The 22,417-nt window shown below is 40.7% G+C and overlaps 1 protein-coding gene across 1 annotated transcript in view; it reads left to right on the top strand.

Moving 5' to 3' along the window:
- Positions 1 to 22,417, top strand: part of Megf10 (multiple EGF like domains 10) — a 105,455-nt gene that overhangs the window by 13,763 nt on the left and 69,275 nt on the right. The window contains exon 4 of the mRNA XM_035440140.1: positions 14,260 to 14,352. Coding sequence (XP_035296031.1) covers positions 14,260 to 14,352 — 93 coding nt within the window. The remainder of the gene's footprint in view (positions 1 to 14,259; positions 14,353 to 22,417) is intronic.

Raw genomic sequence — 22,417 nt, 5'->3', positions numbered from 1 at the left:
TCTTCTTACATACTCATGATCAGATCTTTGTAATATGCGTTCATCAAGCTGCAAGGACATCTGGGGGGGGATAATGGGTTTTGAAAGACAAAGGCAACAATGAGCTTACCCACACATTAAATACTAATGTGTTTTCATATACACTGTCAAATTGTTGTCTGGATGAGTTCTATGGTTTACTTGCCTCCTCACCCCAAAAATTCATGAGGGTGCCCACCTTCCCATAACACTAAGTATTATTGGCTTTCTTTTTCTTTTTCATTCTGTTGGGCAAAAAAATTAGGACCTTTCTTTATTTTGCATTTCCAAATTACCAGTGATGCTGATCTCTTAAAAATTGTTTTTACTATCTATTTGTTTTCTGACTTAAAGGACGAGAGCAGAGTGGGATATAAAGAGACTTTGTCTTTCAGAGAACCACAGAAAGAGAAATTAGTACAATTGGGGATGGTGCAAAAGGAAGGAGGACTAGGATGGTTTGGGGACTGGAGAAAGTGACAGCTTGAGACTAAGAATTGACAAGCACAAGCCCAGAGCTGAAGCCAGCAGAAGTACTACTGGGGCCCTCCAAAGTCCTTTAATCACATTAGCTTAACATATGCACATTTTCTCTGCACTTCAGCCTTCTACAGGGCCTCTCTTCCCAAAAGGACTGTTTGCTGTTCCTCTAGCGATGGGTACTCAGGGCAGTCTCCTGTCTCCTCCCCATGCTCTCTCCCCTGGGGGAAGGGATGATCTATGATCCCATGGCAGTGAGGGGGAGGGGAGCTCTTGGTCCAGCAGAAACACAATGTGTAACTCATGCGAAGGAATCCAGAGCTGTGATCCCCAGAGTACTGTAGCTCTTTCAGGAACATTTTGGAGTAAAGAAACCTTTGGAGCTATACTAAGGACCTAGCCATTATCTACATTATAGTTCTATGAAAATGTGTTGTTGCTACACACAACTGATCTCCAAACACTTCTTTGGGATCTGGCATTTTGTAAGCTGGTGGCTGTGTATGGATTTGGTACACGGGACTTGGAGAAGCTCACGAGTGGGTTGTTGGCAGCGACCCACAGTGGGAGGGAAATGGTAATACCAGGCATACATCCTTTAGATGTTGTCTTGGCTTTATTTTGGCTGATGACAGAAAGCAGATCATTGTAATCCCAGCAGCCTGGAGCAGCAGGCTCACAAGGAAATGCCCAGGACTCTCTTCCCAGTTCACTTACCATTCTCTGTGTTCCAATGCCTTGCATTCCCCTGCTGCAAAGGAAGGGACCCTTTCAGGATGGTTTCCTCTTGGGGAAACTTAAAGGCAGCTATCCTATCCTGGAAGTCCAATGTTAACTTGAGTTAAAGCTCTACTGGGGAGCTCTCAGGCTTGCAGGGAATTCAGAAGGGAAAGGCCTGAGGTCTGGCTTCTCCCCCACTTTAGCTTGCAGGCCAACTCTGGAGGATCAGTTCCCATGGATGTGCCCTCTTGTCTTTGGCACTTGTTAAGAGAACCTGGGAACCGTAAATAAAAAGCCCCAACTCCCACACACTGATCTCTATATGATTTCCTGTTCTTAGCAGAGACGAGTGTGACAATTGATTACCAGAGCAGTGAATAAACATTCACAGCTGATTTTAACTTGGCCAACTTTATGTAAAACTGAACCGGCTGTGAGCAAACAGGGAGCTAGAGCTGTTGCTGGTGTTTGTATGAGAAAATTACTCTCAAGATGAGAGAACTCTGCTCTAGTTTAAATGCCATGCTTTAAAAAAAAAGAAAACAAAAAATAAATCAAAACATGTATTTTAAATTGTCCAGTATTTTCTACATGTATGTTTTTTTTTATGATGAACCAGTTTTCTTTACAGAACCTAAGTAAAAAAAAATATGTTTAGAGACTGCTAAGGTAAAAGACAGTTCATACTTTGAGTGGGAAAATAAAACCATATTTCATGTGAAGTAAAAATAAAATAGGCAATGGACTTTAAACTGAAATACCAGGGCAAGGGCTACAAAAGTCTGTAGCTTACTTAGTCAGGACTCATTTCCTTCCAACAGACAGATGTACTGTACTTTGTAAGGCCATATGAATCTATTTTTCATGTGACACACAATTCTCTCTCTGACACCCCAGCCTCTTTTCTTGTCTTTGGAGATTATGTTATATTAGACTGAAATTAACAAAAATGCTCCTCCTTGGGAGAATAGGTACATCTTTTGGAAGCAGCTGTCCAGAACATGTTATTTAGAAAGAGTCTGAGGCTAAGTCTGGGGTGAGAGGAAGCATTGGTAGTCAGTGGGTGATCCAGGGTGGCAGTGGGTGGCCTGTGTGCTCCATATTTTCTGTTCCTGAAATTGTCCGGCATCCTAAGGTTTTTTTTGTTTTGTTTTGTTTTGTTTGTTTGTTTGTTTGTTTGTTTTTATCTCTTGGAGTGATGTCCTAAAGACATCAGTTGTCCCAATTAATCATCATGGTCCCCAAATCACCCGTTACAGGTCCCAGTTAGACCCATCTCTGCTGCTTAACTGATGGTCATGTCATGTACTATACCAGCTCTTGTCTCCAGGACAAACTGGCTGTGTCTAAGAAAGCCAGAATATTTGCCAGCCTAACTCAGGAGAAAACTGTCTGTAATTTTGTCAAGTGGATGAAGATATCTGCATTCTGTCTCAGTGTCAACCTAAAGAGGATTGCACTGGGAGAGAGACAGCAAGCATGAGTATGTTTGTTGACCAACTGGGTAAGGTTGGAGAAAAAGCTGGCTGAGATACTGTTTACCTTCCACCCCTTTGGCAACAGTGAATGACACCTATCACCTTTTACCCAGGTTTTCTGTGACGCAAGTCTTTTTTTTTTTTTTTTTTTTTTGCTGACGAGTTTTGAAACCAGATTTTTTAGACCATGAGTTGCTGATGAGACCTCTCATTTAGGACTGTGAAGTCTCTGTGTTTGGCAGAGAGCTGTGTATGGGAGAGAAGAGCTTTCCTGGCTGGTAGGCAAGAGCTGAGGGAAAGTGGGAAGGCCTCTCTTTGAAGATCAAGGCAGCCAGAGCTTCCTACTCTGAGTTTGTCTGAGTCCCACAGGCTTGTTTAATTGGCACTTACGATCTTGTCAAACATTTCCAAAAAATCTGTTGTCTGTTAGACTCTTGAACACACCCTTTTGAGTGGAGATAAAAGTGAGACAATCCCGTTAGACTGGCCAGAGACAACAATGAGATAGTATGTCTCTCAGTGTAACTACCCAATCGTGCCCCTCTTGCACAGGCGGTGGATTTTTTCATGTTTCCATAGGGACCCTGTTCTCCGTTGCTATGGAGTCCTACTTGTTTCAGAGGCACCTACCAGAAAATGCAAGGAGAAGCCTTTTGTCCATACGCTGCACCAGCAGAAATTCCAATTTTCCCACACACCCTCTGGAACCTACTCTTGGGTTTTCTAGTTGGGGATGTTGGGCTCTGCTAGGAGTGAAGATCTAATAAATAATGCAGTGAGCCTTTGTTGTCTTCCTAGTTGTCGGTGCTTCCCTGTTATTTAGAATGTTATAAATAGAAACTATGAATTTAATCTTTAAGAATTCCACCATGAATTTAAGAAAGACTCAATGCAATTCTGATGGAAATCTTGCCTGCCGCTCTTTCTGCCAAAGCAGGCCAGGTTTTAGAACCCCAGGGAGACAAGGCTAACAGAAACAATGGAAATTTGCCTCACCTCCAGAAAGTGAGTTTCTGAAATTACAATCTTTTTGGGATAGTTAGAATGTTCACAGGCTTAATAATTTATGCAGTGTCCTTGTAGGTACAGATAATCACTAATGTAAAAGCCTGGAACTGTGAAGCAATTTTAGCTGGACTACTGTTCAAGTCTTTTTAGGAAAAAGTAATTTAAAATAATAGAAATAAAAACCACATTTTTATCTAAGTGAACAACATTGACATGACCAGGTGACAGGCTTGCATTCCCCTCTCCCTCCCCAGTCTAGCATAGTGACTGCCAGCGTTTTCTACAGATAATCCAGTGATAAACCTAAGGCATCCATCTGAGCCACACGCTGCACAAATGGTTTTATTTTCTTCAGCTGTAGCATTAAGAGTATCTGAAGTTCTAGACTTGCTCTGTTTTCAAGATAAATGAGTCTACAAAAGGCTGGAGAGAACTTAGTGCACCCAGAGAATTTTTACTCAATAAAAGAAACTTCTCTACCAGGTCCCGGAGGACCGCTTATCCTGAGATGGGTCTCCCTAACCTGGTGGGCTACAGGACAATTGAATGAGGATGACAGAGGTCCAGTAGATGCTTATCCTTCAAAACAGCCACTGAGTTTGTTTGGTATACTTGTGTGGAACCATGGGCATAAAAGAGGGAAGGCACCAGAGATGAAACCGTCCCAAGGGAGACTGACTTCCCAAAATTGTGTCTTGGGTACCATCCATAGTTGCATGGCCCTAATGTGAATGATGGGACTCCTGTGGAGTCCATTGTTACAATATGAAGGTATTTTGGGAAATGCCATTGGCTCAATACCCTTTCTCTCCCACCATTTGGTGTAACTTTTATTAAATGTGTTCTTTGATAGTTTCACACATGTATATAGATTATTCTGATCTCTGTCACCCTGCCTTATCTGCCTTTGCCCTTTTTCAGGTTCTCCCCCTTCCTCAAACCCCATTTCTACATTCATGCCTTTTGTTTTGTGACCTGTTCTGTTTGACAAGAACCATTTGTGATTTCGTGCTATCCACTGGAGCCTTGTGGGTTCATCAGTAGGTATACAACTAAGGACAGCAGCTGTTTCTCCCCTAGAACTCATCAGGATCCAATAGTTTGGTAGGCAGTGGTAGATTTCCATGAACCCTTCCCCGGTCCATGATTGACTGTTGACAAGCTCAGTTTGGGACCATGTCAGTTTAGCCAAACATCCACAGTAAAATCTCTCCTAGACCACTAGTCCTCCTTGGTCATGGGTTTTTAACTAGCTTTACACTACCAGATATGAATTCCCTCTTGGGGAGTGGGCTGAAAACCCAATCAGAGGGCAGCTTATTAGTCCTACAGCTGTCATGCCATGATTGTACCAGTGTGTACATTTTTTCTGGTGGGTTAGTAGATGATTTCTTAGGGAATACTTTTGCTTATTAAATGCTCTGGGAATGCTTGGAGTAAAAGTCATGTCTCAAATTTATTTTCCAGGGACCTCCCTCCCCCATCAAACAATAAGAAAGGGAAGGTTTTAGCTGACTTCACAAGTATAGCAGATATATTCATCCTACAGTATGGAGGAGGGGGTCTATTATACTGGCTTCACTGGTGGAAACAGTGTCGTCTAGGTTTTTCTTTCAAATTTTTAACCGTTATCACTGGAGGTAAGTTATGGTCAATCATTATTTACCAAGAAGATGTCAACACACATGCATATAAAATGTAAAAATCTGAACAGCCATATAAATGTCAGATCTGTCAGGGTTAAATCTAAAATTAAGGGGAAAGTATCAGTTAAGTTTAAAAATGTGACTTTCAAAGAACCTAAAATTCCCTTTAATTGCTCTTTTTGGACCTTTCCTAATGTTCTGTAAAATTATCTGAGTAACAAGTCAAGATGGTCTAACATATATTCAAGTTTTAGACTTTTTCATATTATTTTTATATTTGGTGTGTGTGTGTGTGTGTGTGTGTGTGTGTGTGTGTGTTGGGGTTGCCCCAGTGGGCATGTGACTCCTATGTGGAGGTCAGAGGACAACTTTTGGAAGTTGGTTCTTTCCTTCCTACATGGGTTCTGGTATCAAACTTAGGTCTCCAGGTTTGTATAGCAAGCACCTTTATTTCCCTACTGGCTGGTCCCTGTTTTATTTTTTTTTAAATATAGGGTCTTGATGTGTTTCCTAGTCTGGCTTTGAACTCACACTCTCAGTAAACCTCCTCCTTCAGCCTCTTGAGTTGTTGGGATTGCAAGGGTAGACCACCATACTTAGCTTGTGATATACAATCAAGTCTGGTTAAGTCCATACTTGGTCTCTGATTATAACACATTTTAGTACCAGCTTGGAAAAACCAGGGGATTAGTAACACTGGCTTGATGTTCCTAAGTGACAAAGGATACTGAAGACTACTGCAGCTGCCGAGTTCCCTGAATACTACTGACTTGTATTCCTCTAGTATATCTGGGCCCCATCTATCTGGTCTCCAAAGGCATTTTAGTTGGTGTTCTATGAACTTACTTTTTGGGGGGGGGGCATTCTAGTAGCCAAAGCCCTACAACTTGCTTGCTTTCTCCCTTTTGAATCAATTAAGTTGCCCAATCCATATATTTTTCTTAAGGTGTCCATACTGTGAAGCAAAGGATCCAGACAAGGAAAGAAACTAGGTGTCACTATTGGTCCTTGACTCCTGGGAATGAGGAATTGACTTGTCCTTAAGCAGGTATAGATGTAAAGGCAGAGTCAAAAGAGTGCATGGGTCTCGGAGTCCAAAGGGAAGTGTCCGCAGATCACCACCAAGGTGGGAAGAGGGCAAGGGCATAGAGCGGAAGAGTGTAAACCTAATTATGGCCCCACTGCCCTCTTAGCTTTCCTCAGGACTGGCTTTAATTATAAATATATGATTTTGATATAGAGGCTAGAAGCAAGTCTCAGTCAGGTAAATGAGGGCAAATGCCATGTGTTGAAAAACAGTTCTAAAATGACCCCATGGTCCCATGGTAAGGGATCAGGCCAGGAGAGACACCTTTCTAAGAACAAGAGAGGCTGGCATGCCCTTCCTGTGGCATCGTCACACTTTTCTCAGAGACATAGACGAGACCAGGCCAGCAGAGACTAATCCATCTCGAGTGAACAGTAGCTTCCTTCTGGATCCTTCTCTAAATTGTCAGTGAATAAATTTTAAATCCTGTTCAGAGTGAGTCAGCACGGGGTTGTGCATCAGACATGCCAGAGGCTGAGTTGTTAGGCATTTCAATGTAGGAAGCTAGAGTTTATTCTGGCGCCTTTGTCATCCTGAATCAGTGGCTCATTAGGATCATATTACTGGAGTTTCTTAAATCTGATTGAACCTAAAGAGACCAATGTAAGAGCTGGAGCCAAAATCCATAATGCCTGTGTAAGTTCAGAATTAGACGAAAACTCCACTTTCAAGGAATGAATAGGATTATGTGCTCCCCGGATGGCATTTCTATTCCTTATATGGGCTCCATTGCAACTGTCTATTTCCACACAGATTTTTGGTTTTGTTTTTCCAATTTATTTGCTCCACTGAGGAGAAGCTCAGGAAAGCATCACATTATGAATTTTTAAATGGATTGACACTTCTGCAAATACATTTCTTGAGAGGAGTCAAAGCCAATACCTTCAAAAGTGTTTACAGAGTCCACAGACTCCTACTGAAATTATAGGCTTGTGAAGGTAGCTCAGTGTCACAGCACTTGCCTAGCATGTGTAAGGTCCCGAGTTCAATCCTTGCCATCACAGAAAAAGAAAACTTAAAGAATCTCGTTAAGAATGTACAGTATTTTAATGGCAGTTCAGATGTTTTATTCCTCCCCAACCCCTTGGTATATAAATTTATTTGATCTTTAGAAGGTTACATTCATATTGTATTTTTTTAAGAACAGCTCAGTTTACATAAAATGAACTGCACATATTTTAAGCATACATATTGGTAAGAATTAACATATGCATAAAGACCCATTTCAATTAAAAAAAATATGCACAAAGCCGTGAAACCCTCACCCCATTCATGATAGTGAGCCTACTCATAACTTCCTCCATTCACTCTTTCCCTTTCCATTCTTCCTCAGGCAAACATTACTCTGATTCTGTGGCTCTAGGTTATGGTGCATTTTTTAGAGAACTGTGTTCTCTGGTGTCCCATCTCATGAAGCATAATGAATCTGAGATTCATTCATGTTGTTGTATACATCATTAGTTCATATCTATTTATTTCTGAGTTGTATTTTTAAATGTATAGTCCACAATTTATTTACACTTTTACATATTTATGGACATGATATGTCTCATCTTACCATTATAAAAAAAATGGCTGCCTGGAAAATAGATGTGAGTGTTTGTACGGTTTTCACTTCTTTTAGGTAGTATCTGGAATGGAATGGAAGATTGTTTGACATTTGGACACAGGTGTTCAAATCTTCTTTCTTTGTGACAGTGCAAAACTGGAAACATCACTATGTCCATTAGCATTTTCAGACAGTTCTGTCATATTTTGATGCACACATTATCATTATTAAATGACCTTCCTTACCTCTGAAATAGTCTTTCCTCTGAAATCATCATAGTATAATTACTGCAAGTTTTTGATTGCTGTTAGTATCTTGACTAGTTTTTGATGCAAGCTATAGTTATTTGGGAAGAAGAAACTAAATCAAGAAAATGTCTTCATTAGATTGCTTATAGGCAAATCTGTAGGGCATTTTCTTGATTAATAACTGGTGTGGCAGAGCCAAGCCCACAATGAATTGTGCCACCAATGGCAAATGGTCCTTACTTGTACAAGAAAGTAGAATGGGGAAGCCATGGAGAGCAAGCTAATACTCAGCACCCCTCCATGTATTCTACCTCAATTCCTGTTTCTAGGTTCCTGCTTTGATGCCACTCACTGATGGGGTGTGGCCTGAGAATTGTAAGCTGAAATACAACCATTCCTCCCCAAGTTGCTTGTGGTCATGGTATTTTATCATAGCAGTAGAAACATAACTAAGAAAGCTAGTGTGTCTTTTAAAACTGTTATATATTTAATGCATCTTATTATTACATTTCACATGTAACTTTTATAAACATAATAGTTTCTTGCTGTTTTAAAACCTTCAGCCTGTGAAGTGAGATGTTTAGGCCATTTCACTTAATTTAGTTACTGACATTATTAGGCTTGCTTTCTGTGTTCTCTTCCACATCTTCTTTTTTATTGGATGCTCTCCACTATTCTATCCTTTTTTTTTGGTTTATTAACTACAGCAGTTTTGCTGTTTTGTTTGTTTAAGGCTAACAAAATTTTTAATGTTTAACTATTCTTACACTCTGAATTAAAGTTATGCTTCAGAGAGAGGGCAGGGCAATGCCCCATGGCATTGTTTTTAATTTTCCTCACATCATTTGATCATCCTGCATAGGCTTGTGTGATCCATTTGCTTCAAACTCTAGTAGAAACTCCAAGCTCTTGTGTATCTAACAGAAATGGGCCTTCATTCTGCTAATGTAGATACTTTATAACACTCACCTGGAAGATCTCTCAAAGGGCCAATGCACTAGTTTGGAATCACGTTGAGAAGAGAACAGATACAGAACAGAAACCCAAACAAGTAGGGTTTATAAGTGTCTTGCAGGTGGCTGATGGCATTCATTCATCTGCAGGAAGAATTCAGAGTAAAGAGTTCCATGGTCCACTTGTTTCTTTTCCTAGCGTTGTCAATGGCATACTGAAAATTCTGCTGTTTGTCTCTCAGGGTATCAGGGAGGAAGGGAAGATAGACTGCCCACTGGGTCTGTTTGTGTTGTTGCCCACATGGACACATCATTCTAGAAAGAAAGCCAAAAAATGCAGTTGATTGCTGGTTACTCTAGTTTCCCTGGCATGAATGGGACTCTGCTAATAAAACAGAAGGGAGGATTCATTTTCAATGTCTGCCAAACATACTGTTAGTAACAACTGTATCTGCCTTTAAGAGACACGAATCCCCTTTAAGAATGGAAAGAGAGGAATTTTGCATATGAAGGTTTTCCCATTACATTTACTGCATCCAGAGTTCTACTTGCCTTGTGTGCTCTTGCTCACCATGATGGCTATCCATTCAGGGTCACTATGTGTAAAGTCTTTTGGTGACTATGGAGGAAGTGTTCCTGAATCCTAGAAATAAGTTTTGTGGCTGTGGGGTGGGGTACTAGGAGGATGGAGTAGAAAACAGCTACTTCAGGCTGCTTTCACATGTAACTGTTCTAAAAGTGTCCACTTCATTAGCTCAGATGGTTTCCCTGTCATGAGATCTTCCTTGATAGCATGCCAATTGGAATGAATAATATCTTCCTTCAATTCTACAGTATTTTTTATGATAGCCTTTGGAGATGTAATTCACATACTATGTAAGTTACAGCTAAATTATGACAGTCTAGTTTTCATATAATCAGAGTTGTGCAAAATCACAGGGCCAAACTTTAAATATTTTCTTCATCTCAAAAAATATTCACTGTCCTACATTTACATCACCCATTAATATATTTTTGTATGGAGTGTCCTCTTTGGACATTTCATATGAATAAATGGTCCAATGTCCCCTCACAGTCTCCTACTCATAACTTTGTTGCTCCTTCCTCTCCAGACTGAGTTCCTAGTTTGACAGATCCATTCTGTTTGTAGGATTGCAAACATTAGAGTGTCCTGCTCTTCTGTGTTTCTTTATAGAAAGAAAAGGGACATGGAGATGGTTAGTTATTAAGCAGTTATTTTTAAGACATACATTTTCTTAGTTTAAATGAATTGATTGCATCATCGCCTTTAGAACAATGGGTGCATTGTCCATACAGACATATTTGGGTTATGTAGGCATCTTTAGTCTGCCAACTCTTTCTTTCACCTTTTCTCTATCCCTAAGAGTCAATAGGAAATGTATGTGGCAGAAGAGAAAACACTTGATTACAGCTAATGTCCCTCAGCATTTACAAGCGAAAGGAATGAGGCCCATGACATTAGTAATGGGATTTAAATGGATTTAAGAACTGAGGCTGAAACAGGAGCCTAATTAGCAGATTCCAGGGTCATCATGTCAGTCTTCACCTGTCCACCACCAGACAGGCTGTCCACAGCTCTCACTTCAAAGACTCGGCCTGTTTGTCTCATCTGTATTTCTTGTCCCTCCATTCTGGAGGGAAAAGTTGCCTTGGCTATGCCTTGTAGCTTAATGTACTTCCAGCTGGATACAGATTGTGGGTAAAGGTTCAGCTTTATCTGGCCTCAGAGAAAGGCTACTAAAAATATAGAAAAATATAGTACATGCATTTAATTATTTCCATTTGAAAGGATGAGGGAAAAAATCGCATTGGATATAAAGTTTGTGCTAGGGTTCTCTCTCTCTCTCTCTCTCTCTCTCTCTCTCTCTCTCTCTCTCTCTCTCTGTGTGTGTGTGTGTGTGTGTGTGTACATGTGAATCTAGAGACTACAGGACAATTTTAGGTGTCATTCCTCAGAAGCCATCCACCTTGTTTTTTGAGGCATGGTCTTTATTGGCCTGAAACACACTGATTCAGCTAGACTGGCCAGCAAGCCCTAGGGATCTGCCTTTTCCTATCTCCTCATTGCCAGGATTACAAGTGAGTGCCACCACATCCTCTCCTCCTCCTCCTCTTCCTTCTCCTCCTCCTCTTCCATCTTCACTTCGTCATCATTGGTCATTGTCTTTGTTGTATCATCATTGTCTTCATCATCTAACTTGGATTCTGTAGGTTGAACTCAGGTCCTCATGCTTACAAACACTTTACTCACTGAGCTATCCTACCAGCTCCTTGTTATCATAGTTTCAACTGCCCCTTGAAAAGTAAGAAGGAAGAGTGTGGATAAGTAACAAAAAGACTTCCTGTTCCTATGGGTAAGACCTTATGATGACTCTTTTCTGCCTATGCTTGGGACTCAAGTTGTTGATACTTGCTAAGCTGAAAGCTCTCCTCTTTCTTCCCAGCTAGTCCTCTTTGGCAGGATATGAATGACTAATTCCCATCTTTAACTTACTTGGTTTCCCATGTGGGGCTAGTCCTGTGCACTTAGCACCTAGAGTGGTGACGTCAAAGCTGTCTGGGGAAACTGAGGACAGGTTAGGATTCAGTTGATCACCCAGAGTCAGTTGCTGTCACTGCATCCCAAGCCAGCACATTTAGTATCTCTGTAGGCTGTGGCATCCCAGGTCACAGAGTGCTTTGTAGCAGCCCCACTGCTTCCCTTTGTCCTTGACCATCTGTGGGCATGTGTGCAGAGCTATTACTAGATTCAAAGAGTCAGGGATGAGGGGAAAGAACACAGAGAAGAGATGGAATTTGGATGACAATAGTCAAATGCTGTGTGAGGCTTCTATACCTGGAATTGGAGTTGTGTGTTTTTTGTGGATGCTAGACCATTGTTTTCATCACTTGGATCATTATTTGGGAGGCAATACTCAAAGGTGATTTCATTATATTGAGTTTTAATTAAGATTCACCACCCCTACCTAACTACTCTGAATTAGCTTTCAGATGAATTTGTTTTTATGTCAGTAACTCATCCACATTTGTTTCAGACTTTGGTGTAATGTTAGCTCAAGAAATTTCTTTAAATAATCCAGATTTTAAAATTGCCACCACAGGATCCCTTTTTCTTCATTTGTAACAAAGAATCCCCATTTCACCTCAAAGGTAAATTGCATCTAATTTCTAAAATGCACCAATATATGAAAACATGATTTTAAATAGCTTTAGTACCCTGAAGGAGGAAAAATTGCTAAGCAACCATGTGCTTCAAACCTAAATGCCATCAGTCCATGAGGCAGGTAAGACAATGCCTTCTGGTGGTGGCATGCTTATGATAGGTACCAGTGCTCTGAGAAGGTGAGAGTCCTCTGGACATGCTACCCTGTGACACAGCCTGTGCAGTATAGAGTTCGAGCTGCACTGTCACCCCACCTTCCATTGAGTATGGCAAGTTGTTGGCTTCATGCCTAAATTTAAACAGATAACAGGAGAGAGCTATGTGGCCTTTAAAATGAACAACATCTGCGAGGTCATACACGTGCATAGAAACAGAAGGAGATTGAATTCTGGGGTCAGCACACATTGACTTAACATGACAGTATATGTGACATATTATAGGGATAGTGTATTCATAAGCTAGGGTGATTGCTGCTCTTAATTACAATTAAAGGTGTAATATTCTGAGTCAAATATTACAAGGTTACCAAGTGCTTCCTTGGAATTCTCATATCAGGAAACTGTATTGTAGGCAGAATCTCATGCTCAACAGGCCTGGCTTTCCAGCCACTGAGTTGCTACCATGTAAAAACTTACTCTGGTGGTAGCAAGTCCTTCTGTGGTCCTCTGTCTACAGGTTTGAACTTCACTTGGACTTTTCCTTGCTAATTCTCAGAGTGAGAGGCTGACATATCAGCTTGGTTCAAGGTCTGTCTATATCTGTCCTGTTGCCCCAATCCTGCAACAAACAAAACTCATTTCCATTGGATTTTGTTTTGATCACTGGTGTTTCCTTTCTCTTCATTCCAAATCCCTGTGCCTCTTCATGTCGAAGGTCAAGAGTTTCTGAGTGACCATCCTTGTGAATCTTATATATTCATAACGGTCATCTATTACAGATTTATAATTACATATACATATACTATAGATACATTATACCAATAATGGTGAATAAAGTGCATAAAAGAGTATTTAATGACATGCTTTTCATTATTTTGTGTTGAAAAGCAATTTAAAAATTACTATGGTTCTATTTTTATGAAGAAACAAAAACCATAGTACAAAAAATAAAAAATAAACGCTGAAAACAACCACAAAAATGCTACTAGTGTGTGCTACTGGAGGTGAGGCTTACTTATTTACTAGCTTTTTATGAACTTGGGCAATTAATGTATTTCATTTTATTAATAAGCAGAGATCAATAAAACACATCTAAGTCAGGCTATTTTACTCCAGTCTTAAGTGAAATGCTGGAACTCCAAGCTCTTTCAGTTAGCTTTCACAATAACTTACATATTTAGATATTTTAGAAAGCATGTAACGTGTGTGTGAGGTTTGTGGTCCAGCACGATGTATTTTTGGCTCTGCTGTGTATGAACATGAATGTATTCTCAAAAAAAGGTGGCCATTGTTCCTGGAGATTATATCATGTACAGGAAATGACCTCTTGGTCTATGCTGTCACTATGGAATCCTCATAGCCTGCTTTGTGGTTTGTTTCTCCATATGTACTCTTCTCAGCACAAAGGGGATGTATTTGGGACCCACTGAAACCATTTTAAAGTGTGGATTAGACTATTGTCTTTGACACTGCTTCCCTAATTTAGTGTGAAGTGGAATTAAACAGTAGAAATGGAGGAATTTACTTGGAAATATTGAAATAAGAGGGGAATTGTTTGGTTATACAGTAGATTCTAAAAGGGCTGAAGGAGAGGATTAAAGACAATTAGGAAGCATGCATGTTGTTTTTAAGTGATATATGAGCCTAGGGAGTTCAACAGCTGTGTTGTTGTTGTTTTTTTTTCTCGTGCCAACTTTCTTGGTTTGATTGATTTTTTTTCTCTCTGACAGCGCACTGTGCTGATAAATGTGTCCATGGTCGCTGCATTGCTCCAAACACCTGTCAGTGTGAGCCTGGCTGGGGTGGGACCAACTGCTCCAGTGGTAAGTTCCCATCTGCTATTGTCTGTCTCTGGGTGTTGTTGTAAGGGCCCCTTGTCTGTGGGTGACTCTAAGCCAAAGTTTCTGTCTCCAACCCAAGCAGAGGGTGGTGTGGATGGCACATCTAACTCATTCATACTGTTCCTCCTAGCTCTATGCACGTATCAGGGAGAGCACTGCTGTTAAATGAATAGAGAAAAAAGTTCTTGGAAAGGAGAGTTGGGCAATTCAATACCCACACCTCTGCCAGAATCAGAGTAAGAACCAGAGTTTAGTATCTTCACTGAAGGAAGGCCATTGTGGTAACATGGTTAGGGGGTCTTAACTTCTGCTTTTAAGTTGATTTAAGTAAGCTACTTTCTTGTGTCACATGTTGAATTTAATTCAGAAGTAGAATGGTGTGATGCTTACATGTCTTTTTGCCTCTGAACTCGGAGATGAAAAGGATGAGTACATGCTCAATAACTTCAGGGAGATAAATCTGCAATAAAAATTCATGAACATTTTGATGCTTGTTTAACAAAACTACAACTGTATGACTCTCTTCATTATGAGAGAGTTACAATTCTAAAATGATGTTTTCTAGATTCTAACAAGGCTGCACTCAAGACCCCCATTTTCAGGACCCTGAAGCTGGAATGATGACTGTCATAGAACCCAGTTACTTCATGCATTTTGCAGCTCAAATTTCAGTGTTCTGGCAACTTGTTGCTGCATGCAAAATTGTGACTTTTTCTTTATGACCTTAAAAGCATGAGAGGAAATGGAAATATAATACTATATTTTAATGAATAAATCATCAAGCTCATACAAGGGAAAACGTTGTTTTCCAAAATTAAGCCATCCCAAAGAGTGTCTACTGATACCAATTGCATTTTTTGGGACTAGTCTGAGAGAATTTTAAATCGCTCAGATAAGCTGGCTTCTAAGGCTTCTATTTGCTTTCTTTGGAATTGGGAAGATTCTTTCTTATTTTGCTAAGAACACCTTTAGATTTAGGATTTCTTAACTGCCCCTGAAGCTGCATCTCCCTGGGGGAATCCTTTGTGCACAGAACATTCAGTGTCAAGCGCCTACTTATTGTGACTGTGAGGTGTGTGAGAGAGAGCATATATGAATGTGTGTGTGTGTACATATGTCAATATGTGTAAGTCTCTGCCAGTTATTCACCTTTATTCCAGTAGGTAACTGTGTTTGAGAGTTTTGTTTCACTTCTGTTGGAGAGCAGGGTTGGGGGGTGGGCATTTTGTTCACATGCTATCAAGGCAGAATGTTTGGGATGTGGGATTTGGCTTGTGTCCATTTTCCTGACTGACTGACCACAAATACAGCAATGCTTTCATTAACTTCTCTAACTTTAAAACCAATTGTACCTAGGCATTTGAAGAAAAATATTATTGTAAAGTGGGAAAGAGGGAAATGGATGTATTCTTTATTTGAAATTGGGTTTCTTACTTATTTTGGAGCAAGAGGCTGTGGAATAATTTCAGCTGCAGTCATACATTGTCTCCTAAAAATTTGAGACTACCTCAAGTTAAAGCCTCAGACTAGAGGGCATTTGTGAACAAAACAAAAGCCTACAAGGACTTTAGACCCTTTAAAGCTGATTCGAACCTTTGAGAAAGTAAAGGGTTGCTCCCTGTGTTAGAGTTTTCTGACTTCTATGAAGACTCCAATATTCTGAGATTATATGTTCTAACCACAATGGAATATGATAATTTAGCAACTTTTAATTTATTCTCTACAATTCATGTTTGGGCTTTGTAACAAATAAAAGTATAAATAAGCATGAATAGATTTCTGAAGTCTTTAAAGATGTTCCAACAATGACATTCCTGACACATTTTAAACACACACCATAAAGAGGCAAGACCATGTGCTGCTCTGCTGGAAGGCAGCAGTTTGGTTCCCAGAACCCATCTCAAAACTACCAATAACTACAGCTCTAGGGGATCTGATGTCCTCTTGTGGCCTCTATGGACACCTGCACTCAAATGCACAACCTCCCCTCCCCCCCACACACACACACACACACACACACACACACACACACACACACACACACACACACACACTCGTGCTGATGTGAGAAGAGCATGCTGACTCTGAAGTCTATGTTTGACAAAACACTGGGACATAGACTGGGTCCTGGATAGCCCCACAATCCTCTATTCTTAACTCTTTAAATACCCGCTGAGTTCGGCAGGACTGAGAAACTGACATTAGCACTTTGGTCTCAAGTAAATCCAAGATGTCACTCTCCTTGTTTTCCATGTGTCTTAAGAAAAATAAAAAAAGATAGTGGTGTGTGACAGTGATGCATTTTTGTCCTCTTTCTGCTCTAGATTCTCTTAGGGTCACATTGCACTTTGTTGTCGAATCTCCCCACTCTCTTCTGTCTGTGTGGATTTTTGGTCTTTCCTTGTTTGTGTAGAAGAGGATAGCAAGACTCCCATAGGATATCCAGTCCCTATCCTATGTCCCTGGAGTTTTGTCACATATCACTCTAGTACACTCAAACCTGTGCATTGAGCAGTGTCTTATCACCATTCTGTTGCAAAAGGGAAGTTGTCGGCTGCTGGCTGTTACCAGTCAGTGTCCCTCAGGCTCTCAATGCCAGGAAAGCTGCTCATGCTATAAGAGCTTATTGTTGCTGAAGCCCCCATGACTCTGAAGGAGCTGCAGGTGCTAGAGAAGTCACTGAGGGGGTCAGCTGAGCTAACACCCTGGGGCCAAGAGCTAAAACCACCTTCCCTTCTGCGGTGTCTCTCCAGTGCCCTCTACTGCAAATGCTTAATATTCAACCACGGGGCAGAGGAGAAGTAGTTAAAAGACTCATGTAGCGATATATTTGCCTGCCATGCCTTGAGACTCACACATGTTTTTTGTGGAATAGACAGTGAGGGATTCATTTTAAATAAGATGCATTGGTAGCTCCTTGGTTTATTTGGTTACTGTATTCACTGTTCTTCACACTTGAATTCCTCTATAGCAACACAATGGTTCTGTCCTCCCTCCTAATTTGACAGACCCCCATTTTACAAACAAGAATGTCTCCACTTCTTCTCCAAAAAAGGAGAGTCTTGTGTGCATTGCTACTTCCTCTGTACCTTTCCAAAGTTAGTCACAGCTCTGCCGAGTGTCCCCTAAATACTACAGTTAACTTGGAGCACTTTGTATCTAAAATAATGGATAGCTTGAAAATAGACATGTAGACAGGGATATGGCAAACAGAAAAATACCGAAAGCTGCTACACGTCTTTTCTTGGCAATTGGCCACATAGCCCCAGCCACGGTGTCCTCCTCTCCTTTCTTTGTTTCCATCTCTCTCAACCACAACCTCAGCTGCTTGTGGTTCCTTACCTGGATAAACAGCTCAAGGCTTCATGGCTGACAGGGTTGTGTTCCCTTTTGTCCTCTACTCCTCATTTGGTTGCTGTCATTTTCTATTACTCTTTACTACTAGGCATGGGTGCTTGAGAAATGCTCTACCCATTCAAAGAAACTACCCACAGACTCTATGTCTAACAAAAATCCAGTTTCCCCTTTGATGGTTAGGATCAGGTGACAATAAATTAGTAACTATCACACACAGCTATCTTTTTTTCTTCCCAAAAGACATAGGAAACTAAGAGATTGACATATTCAAATGTGAGGTTTTCAATTTTTTGCTTGAGATTTAATGGGGCTGCTTTCCATGTCAGCAGAAGGTGAGCTTCATCTCTGAGACGTAGTTGGTGTGTGTCCAGCTCCCAATACAGGCAAGTCAGAGGACTGTACAAATTTGGTTTCCTCTGAATGAAACCATGATTTATTTGACTAGATTCTGACATACCACTTCTTTTGAGACTTGATTAAAATAATTTTTTTGAAAAAACCCATACATATTTCTTTTTTATTGGCATCCAAATGTGAACCCCTTGCCTATATACCTGAATGATACTAATCCATTTTACCTGTCTTCACCTTCCCTATCCTCTTTCATTCCTCCATTAATCTCTCCATCCTAGGATCAATCCTTTGTTCCACTCTCCCTCCCACTGGGTGGTAACTTCTGGAGGGAGGGTCCAGGTGTTATTAATATGTTAATCTCCATTATACTTGGCATGTGGCTGAAACTGTGAGATGGAATGAATTGTGTGATTCTGAGAAGTTCATTCATGTCTTCATTCTGAATGATTACAGTGAGCAGAACATTGTACTGGGTGCTGGAGATAAAGGAAAGTGATGCTTTATGATTACTGATCTCACAGACATCATAGCTTGGGAGAACAATAAAATAATAGACCAAAGATGATTGGGGTTGGATAAGATAGGAAGATTCTGAAAGGACAAGGGCAGGAAGGATTAAAAGCATTGCCAATAGAGAGCAGATTGTCATAGGACATGAGAAGATGACTGGATATAAACTAATCTTCTAGAAACTTTCCCAGGAAGCAATAGAGAAGGTGCAAATGAACGAAGAAGTAATTTTAATTTCAAGAAGAGGCTTTGTTGACTTTCTCAAAGACTTGGAGGTTGGGGACTCGTTGAGAAAGGAAATCAAGTAGTTGGGGGAAGATAACTCCAGATGGCAGTTAGGACTGAGATGGGATCCCATCTCTGTGTGTGTGTGTGTGTGTGTGTGTGTGTGTGTGTGTGTGTGTGTGTGTGTGTGTGTGTGTGTGCCCCTGTGACCACATGTGCCAGCAGAGGGCACTGTCTCATCTGTGGCTGGAGTTACAGGTAGCTGTGAGCCACCTGTCATGGGTGCTGAGAACTCAACTTAAGACCTTGCCAAGGGTCCTGCTTTTAATTACCCAACTCTCTCTCCAAGCCCAGAGTATTCTATGCAGTTCCCGAAGCCTTTCTTTGTATTGTCAACCCTTTAGCTTTACTACTAGGAATAACCACACTTTTGTTTTCTGAACCTATGGAATCCTCTTTATAAGTTTTAAACAACTATTGAGAAATTTGTTTCTCCTTTGGCCACAAGGTACAAATGAAAGTCCCAGATGAGCCAGCAGTCAGCAAATAGATACAAAAGCTCACCCCTCAAGCTCTTTAATTTCAAGATTAGGGCCAAACAGAGGCAAAACTAGAAATTAATTTTGGTCCTGAAAACCCACAAAGGGGTTTTGTTTAGTCACTGATGGCATTTCTGGTACTTGTAAATAGCAAAAATGTGCCTCAGAGGCAAGGCTGGCACCAACATTTCCAGGTGCAATTCGAGGAACACTAAGGACCTTTTGAATTAGGTAGGTGTGCTGTGCAGCAGGGAGCAGTAAGATGCTGCCTCAGGGTATTTGAATGGAGGAATCTGTCTGAAAGATATTACAAGGCAGAATTTGTAAAGTACACAAAGCTGACATGTTCCCCAGCAAAGTATGTGGTATAGATCTATTACCCAGACACAATGGTGGGTCCGTGTTGTCTGAGGAGAGGAGGCCCTGGGAGCCCAGTCCCCATAGCCAGTAGTTAACATGTCCATTAGCACAGTCAGAACCACTTTAACAATCAGTTTGATGGAGCAGCCAGAGCATGAGATCATTGGGTTCACTGAAGTGAGGGGGCAGGTGCCAATGAGAGGTGGGAAGAGAAGAATGGTCCATCAGAACCACCTGCAGGCGGCTCACTGATGGACCATCTGAGTCACACACAGAAACTGCTGATTTTGTCTTTCTAAAGGAGCCACTACCTGAACTGAGAATCCCCACCAAGCTCTCCCAGGCCCATCCTAGGTCTTATCCTTTCTTTGTTTCTGGGTGTTGCTTCCTTACACTTAATCTAAGAATAAGGTTACCTACTCCATAGTCATGTGAGGATTAAGCAATGAAAAGTGCACCATCTTCAGCACTGTGCCCAGCATCGTCATACAGGCAGGTCAAGGATGGGTGTGATGCTTTCAAGACAGTCATCACTTTCATAGATGCTGTGCCTGGCATCATAAAGGCAAGCCAGGGATTCGAGTGATGCTTTCTTGACAGTCATCACTTTCATTCTTTCTTGGTCTTAGGACCATCAACAGGTGGATCAGCCTCTCTGACAGCTCATCTTGCTCTGTAGGCCATGCCTTCCTTTAGCAGCAGTATTCTCCTGTTGATATGGCTTGCCAGGACATCCCCAATACAAAAGCCCCAGAGCAGTGTTTTTTTTTTAACTTACTGTTTTGTTTGTTTGCATTATTTCCAACCTCTGATAAAGGTCAACTGTATGAGATATGTGCACATCTGGTTTGTTCATTTGGGACACAGGACTATTACAGATGCTCATATTGCTTGTGCTAGCTGAGCTCATATGCAATGGCTACAAGATAAGGCTGGGCTGTCATGCTGTTTAACTCAGCTCCACATGATTTATTAATTAAAAAAAAACTGTGCAATATCTATTTACCAGCAATTCTTGTTGGCTTAGCTACAAAAACTTGATGTTTGTTCTCTGTTTTTATTGCTGTCACCCCCTTTCAAGGCATCATCCTCTCTTCATGGGTAACTGTAGTTGTGTCCTTGCTGACCTCAGGCCTATTAAGAATCAATTCTCTTTCTTGAGACCTCATCGACCTTGTGAAAACACACTTAAGAGCAGGCTGATATCATCCTTAAGCTCCATGCTTTTCAGTATAATTCAAATAAACTCTGTGATCCACCAAGCCTGCATTGTCTGCCCTATTCCCCAATTTCTCATCCATGGTCTCAACACTGCTCAGTATTTGCCTTCCAGTTCTGGAACATCCTGGTTTCATGTCTGCTTTTACATTTTCTGTTTGCATACTCAAAGCATGTCTCGTATTGCTATCACATTTCCTTTTCAACCTTTAAAAAAATGGTGATCCCTGAGAATGTCTGTATTGTTTACTTGTTGGTTGTTGTTTGGTCTGTCTCTCCCTCTATGATGTAAGCCTCATTAAAAAATTACAGGCTTAGAAAAACCCCAAAATACAGGTATTTGCCTGTTTAACTCTCTGTTGTCTAGTTTAATTCTGGACATGCTGTAATGTTCAATAAATATTTGTAGATGGAGGGAATAAAGACATAAGTGTGCCAGAGCAATAATGGATAAATCCAATTATTGGAATTGACACTCTGTGTCTTTCAAGGCGCTTTCAACTTGGTAGAAGAACTGAAGGTCATGAACAGACAAGGCATCTTCAGGAGTCTAGAAAAAACTCATTCTGCTGCCTTAGGGGGTACAGACTTCCGTGGCTTCAAGATTCCTTGTTGGTTGTGTGCAGTGTAGACTGTTCCTCAGAGACAACAGGGGATTCCTCCTGTAAACTGAAAGCTGAAATAAAACTGTAGAAGTCAGATGAGGTATATCAGATATATGGATCTGGGAGTGCTCCCTTCACCAGAGAGAGAGATGACTACACCTTGATGAACTGTAAGCACCCTCTGGTGTAAGCACCAGAGGGTGCTTACAGTTCATCCCCATTCCTAATATGGGGATGTGACTTCTGAATGATGGGTCTATGACTAAGAAAACTGGCTAAGTCAGACTTTGTGTGAATGAAGAATGTCTACTAATTTCCCTTCCTAAATTTTTGCCATTTCTTCCTCAAAGGGAATATTCTGTAAGGTGATAGAATTTAGCTGTTAATTTGTATTCAATTGGAGTATAAATAGCAAGAAATTAGGCAAAGACATTCAGACTAAAAATTATTCCAAAGCACATAGCAATGAATAGAATTTCATTAACCTCTTTGGACTCTCCTCTTATCAAATAAATAGCAGAGAATAGCTTAGTCCATTTAAAAAATAGTCAGATAGGGATAAGTATTAATTCACCACAGATCTTTGTAATTTCCTTCTTTTAAACCTATAAGAAGCATAATATGTTAGTGTTATGTGTTGTATGCAGTAATGTGTTAACTGCCTGCTCTGCTTTGGGTGAAGTGATGATATATACCACATGGTTCTATGGGTTCTATTGTTGCCTCCTGCTATTATCTAGGCCACTTCTGATTCAGGCAGATCCAAATATATTCACATATGTATTGTAAGTTGACTGAAATCATATGTGTTCTTGGTTATTTTACAACACAGTGGATTTTTCTGACTGAAACCAGTATCTTGCTTGTGATTGTGTCAAA

This window comes from Cricetulus griseus, chromosome 2, assembly GCF_003668045.3.
Source record: "Cricetulus griseus strain 17A/GY chromosome 2, alternate assembly CriGri-PICRH-1.0, whole genome shotgun sequence".
Lineage (NCBI taxonomy): Eukaryota > Metazoa > Chordata > Mammalia > Rodentia > Cricetidae > Cricetulus > Cricetulus griseus.
The sequence above is the reverse complement of the archived record's forward strand: the minus strand, read 5'-3'. Positions and strand labels throughout refer to the sequence as shown.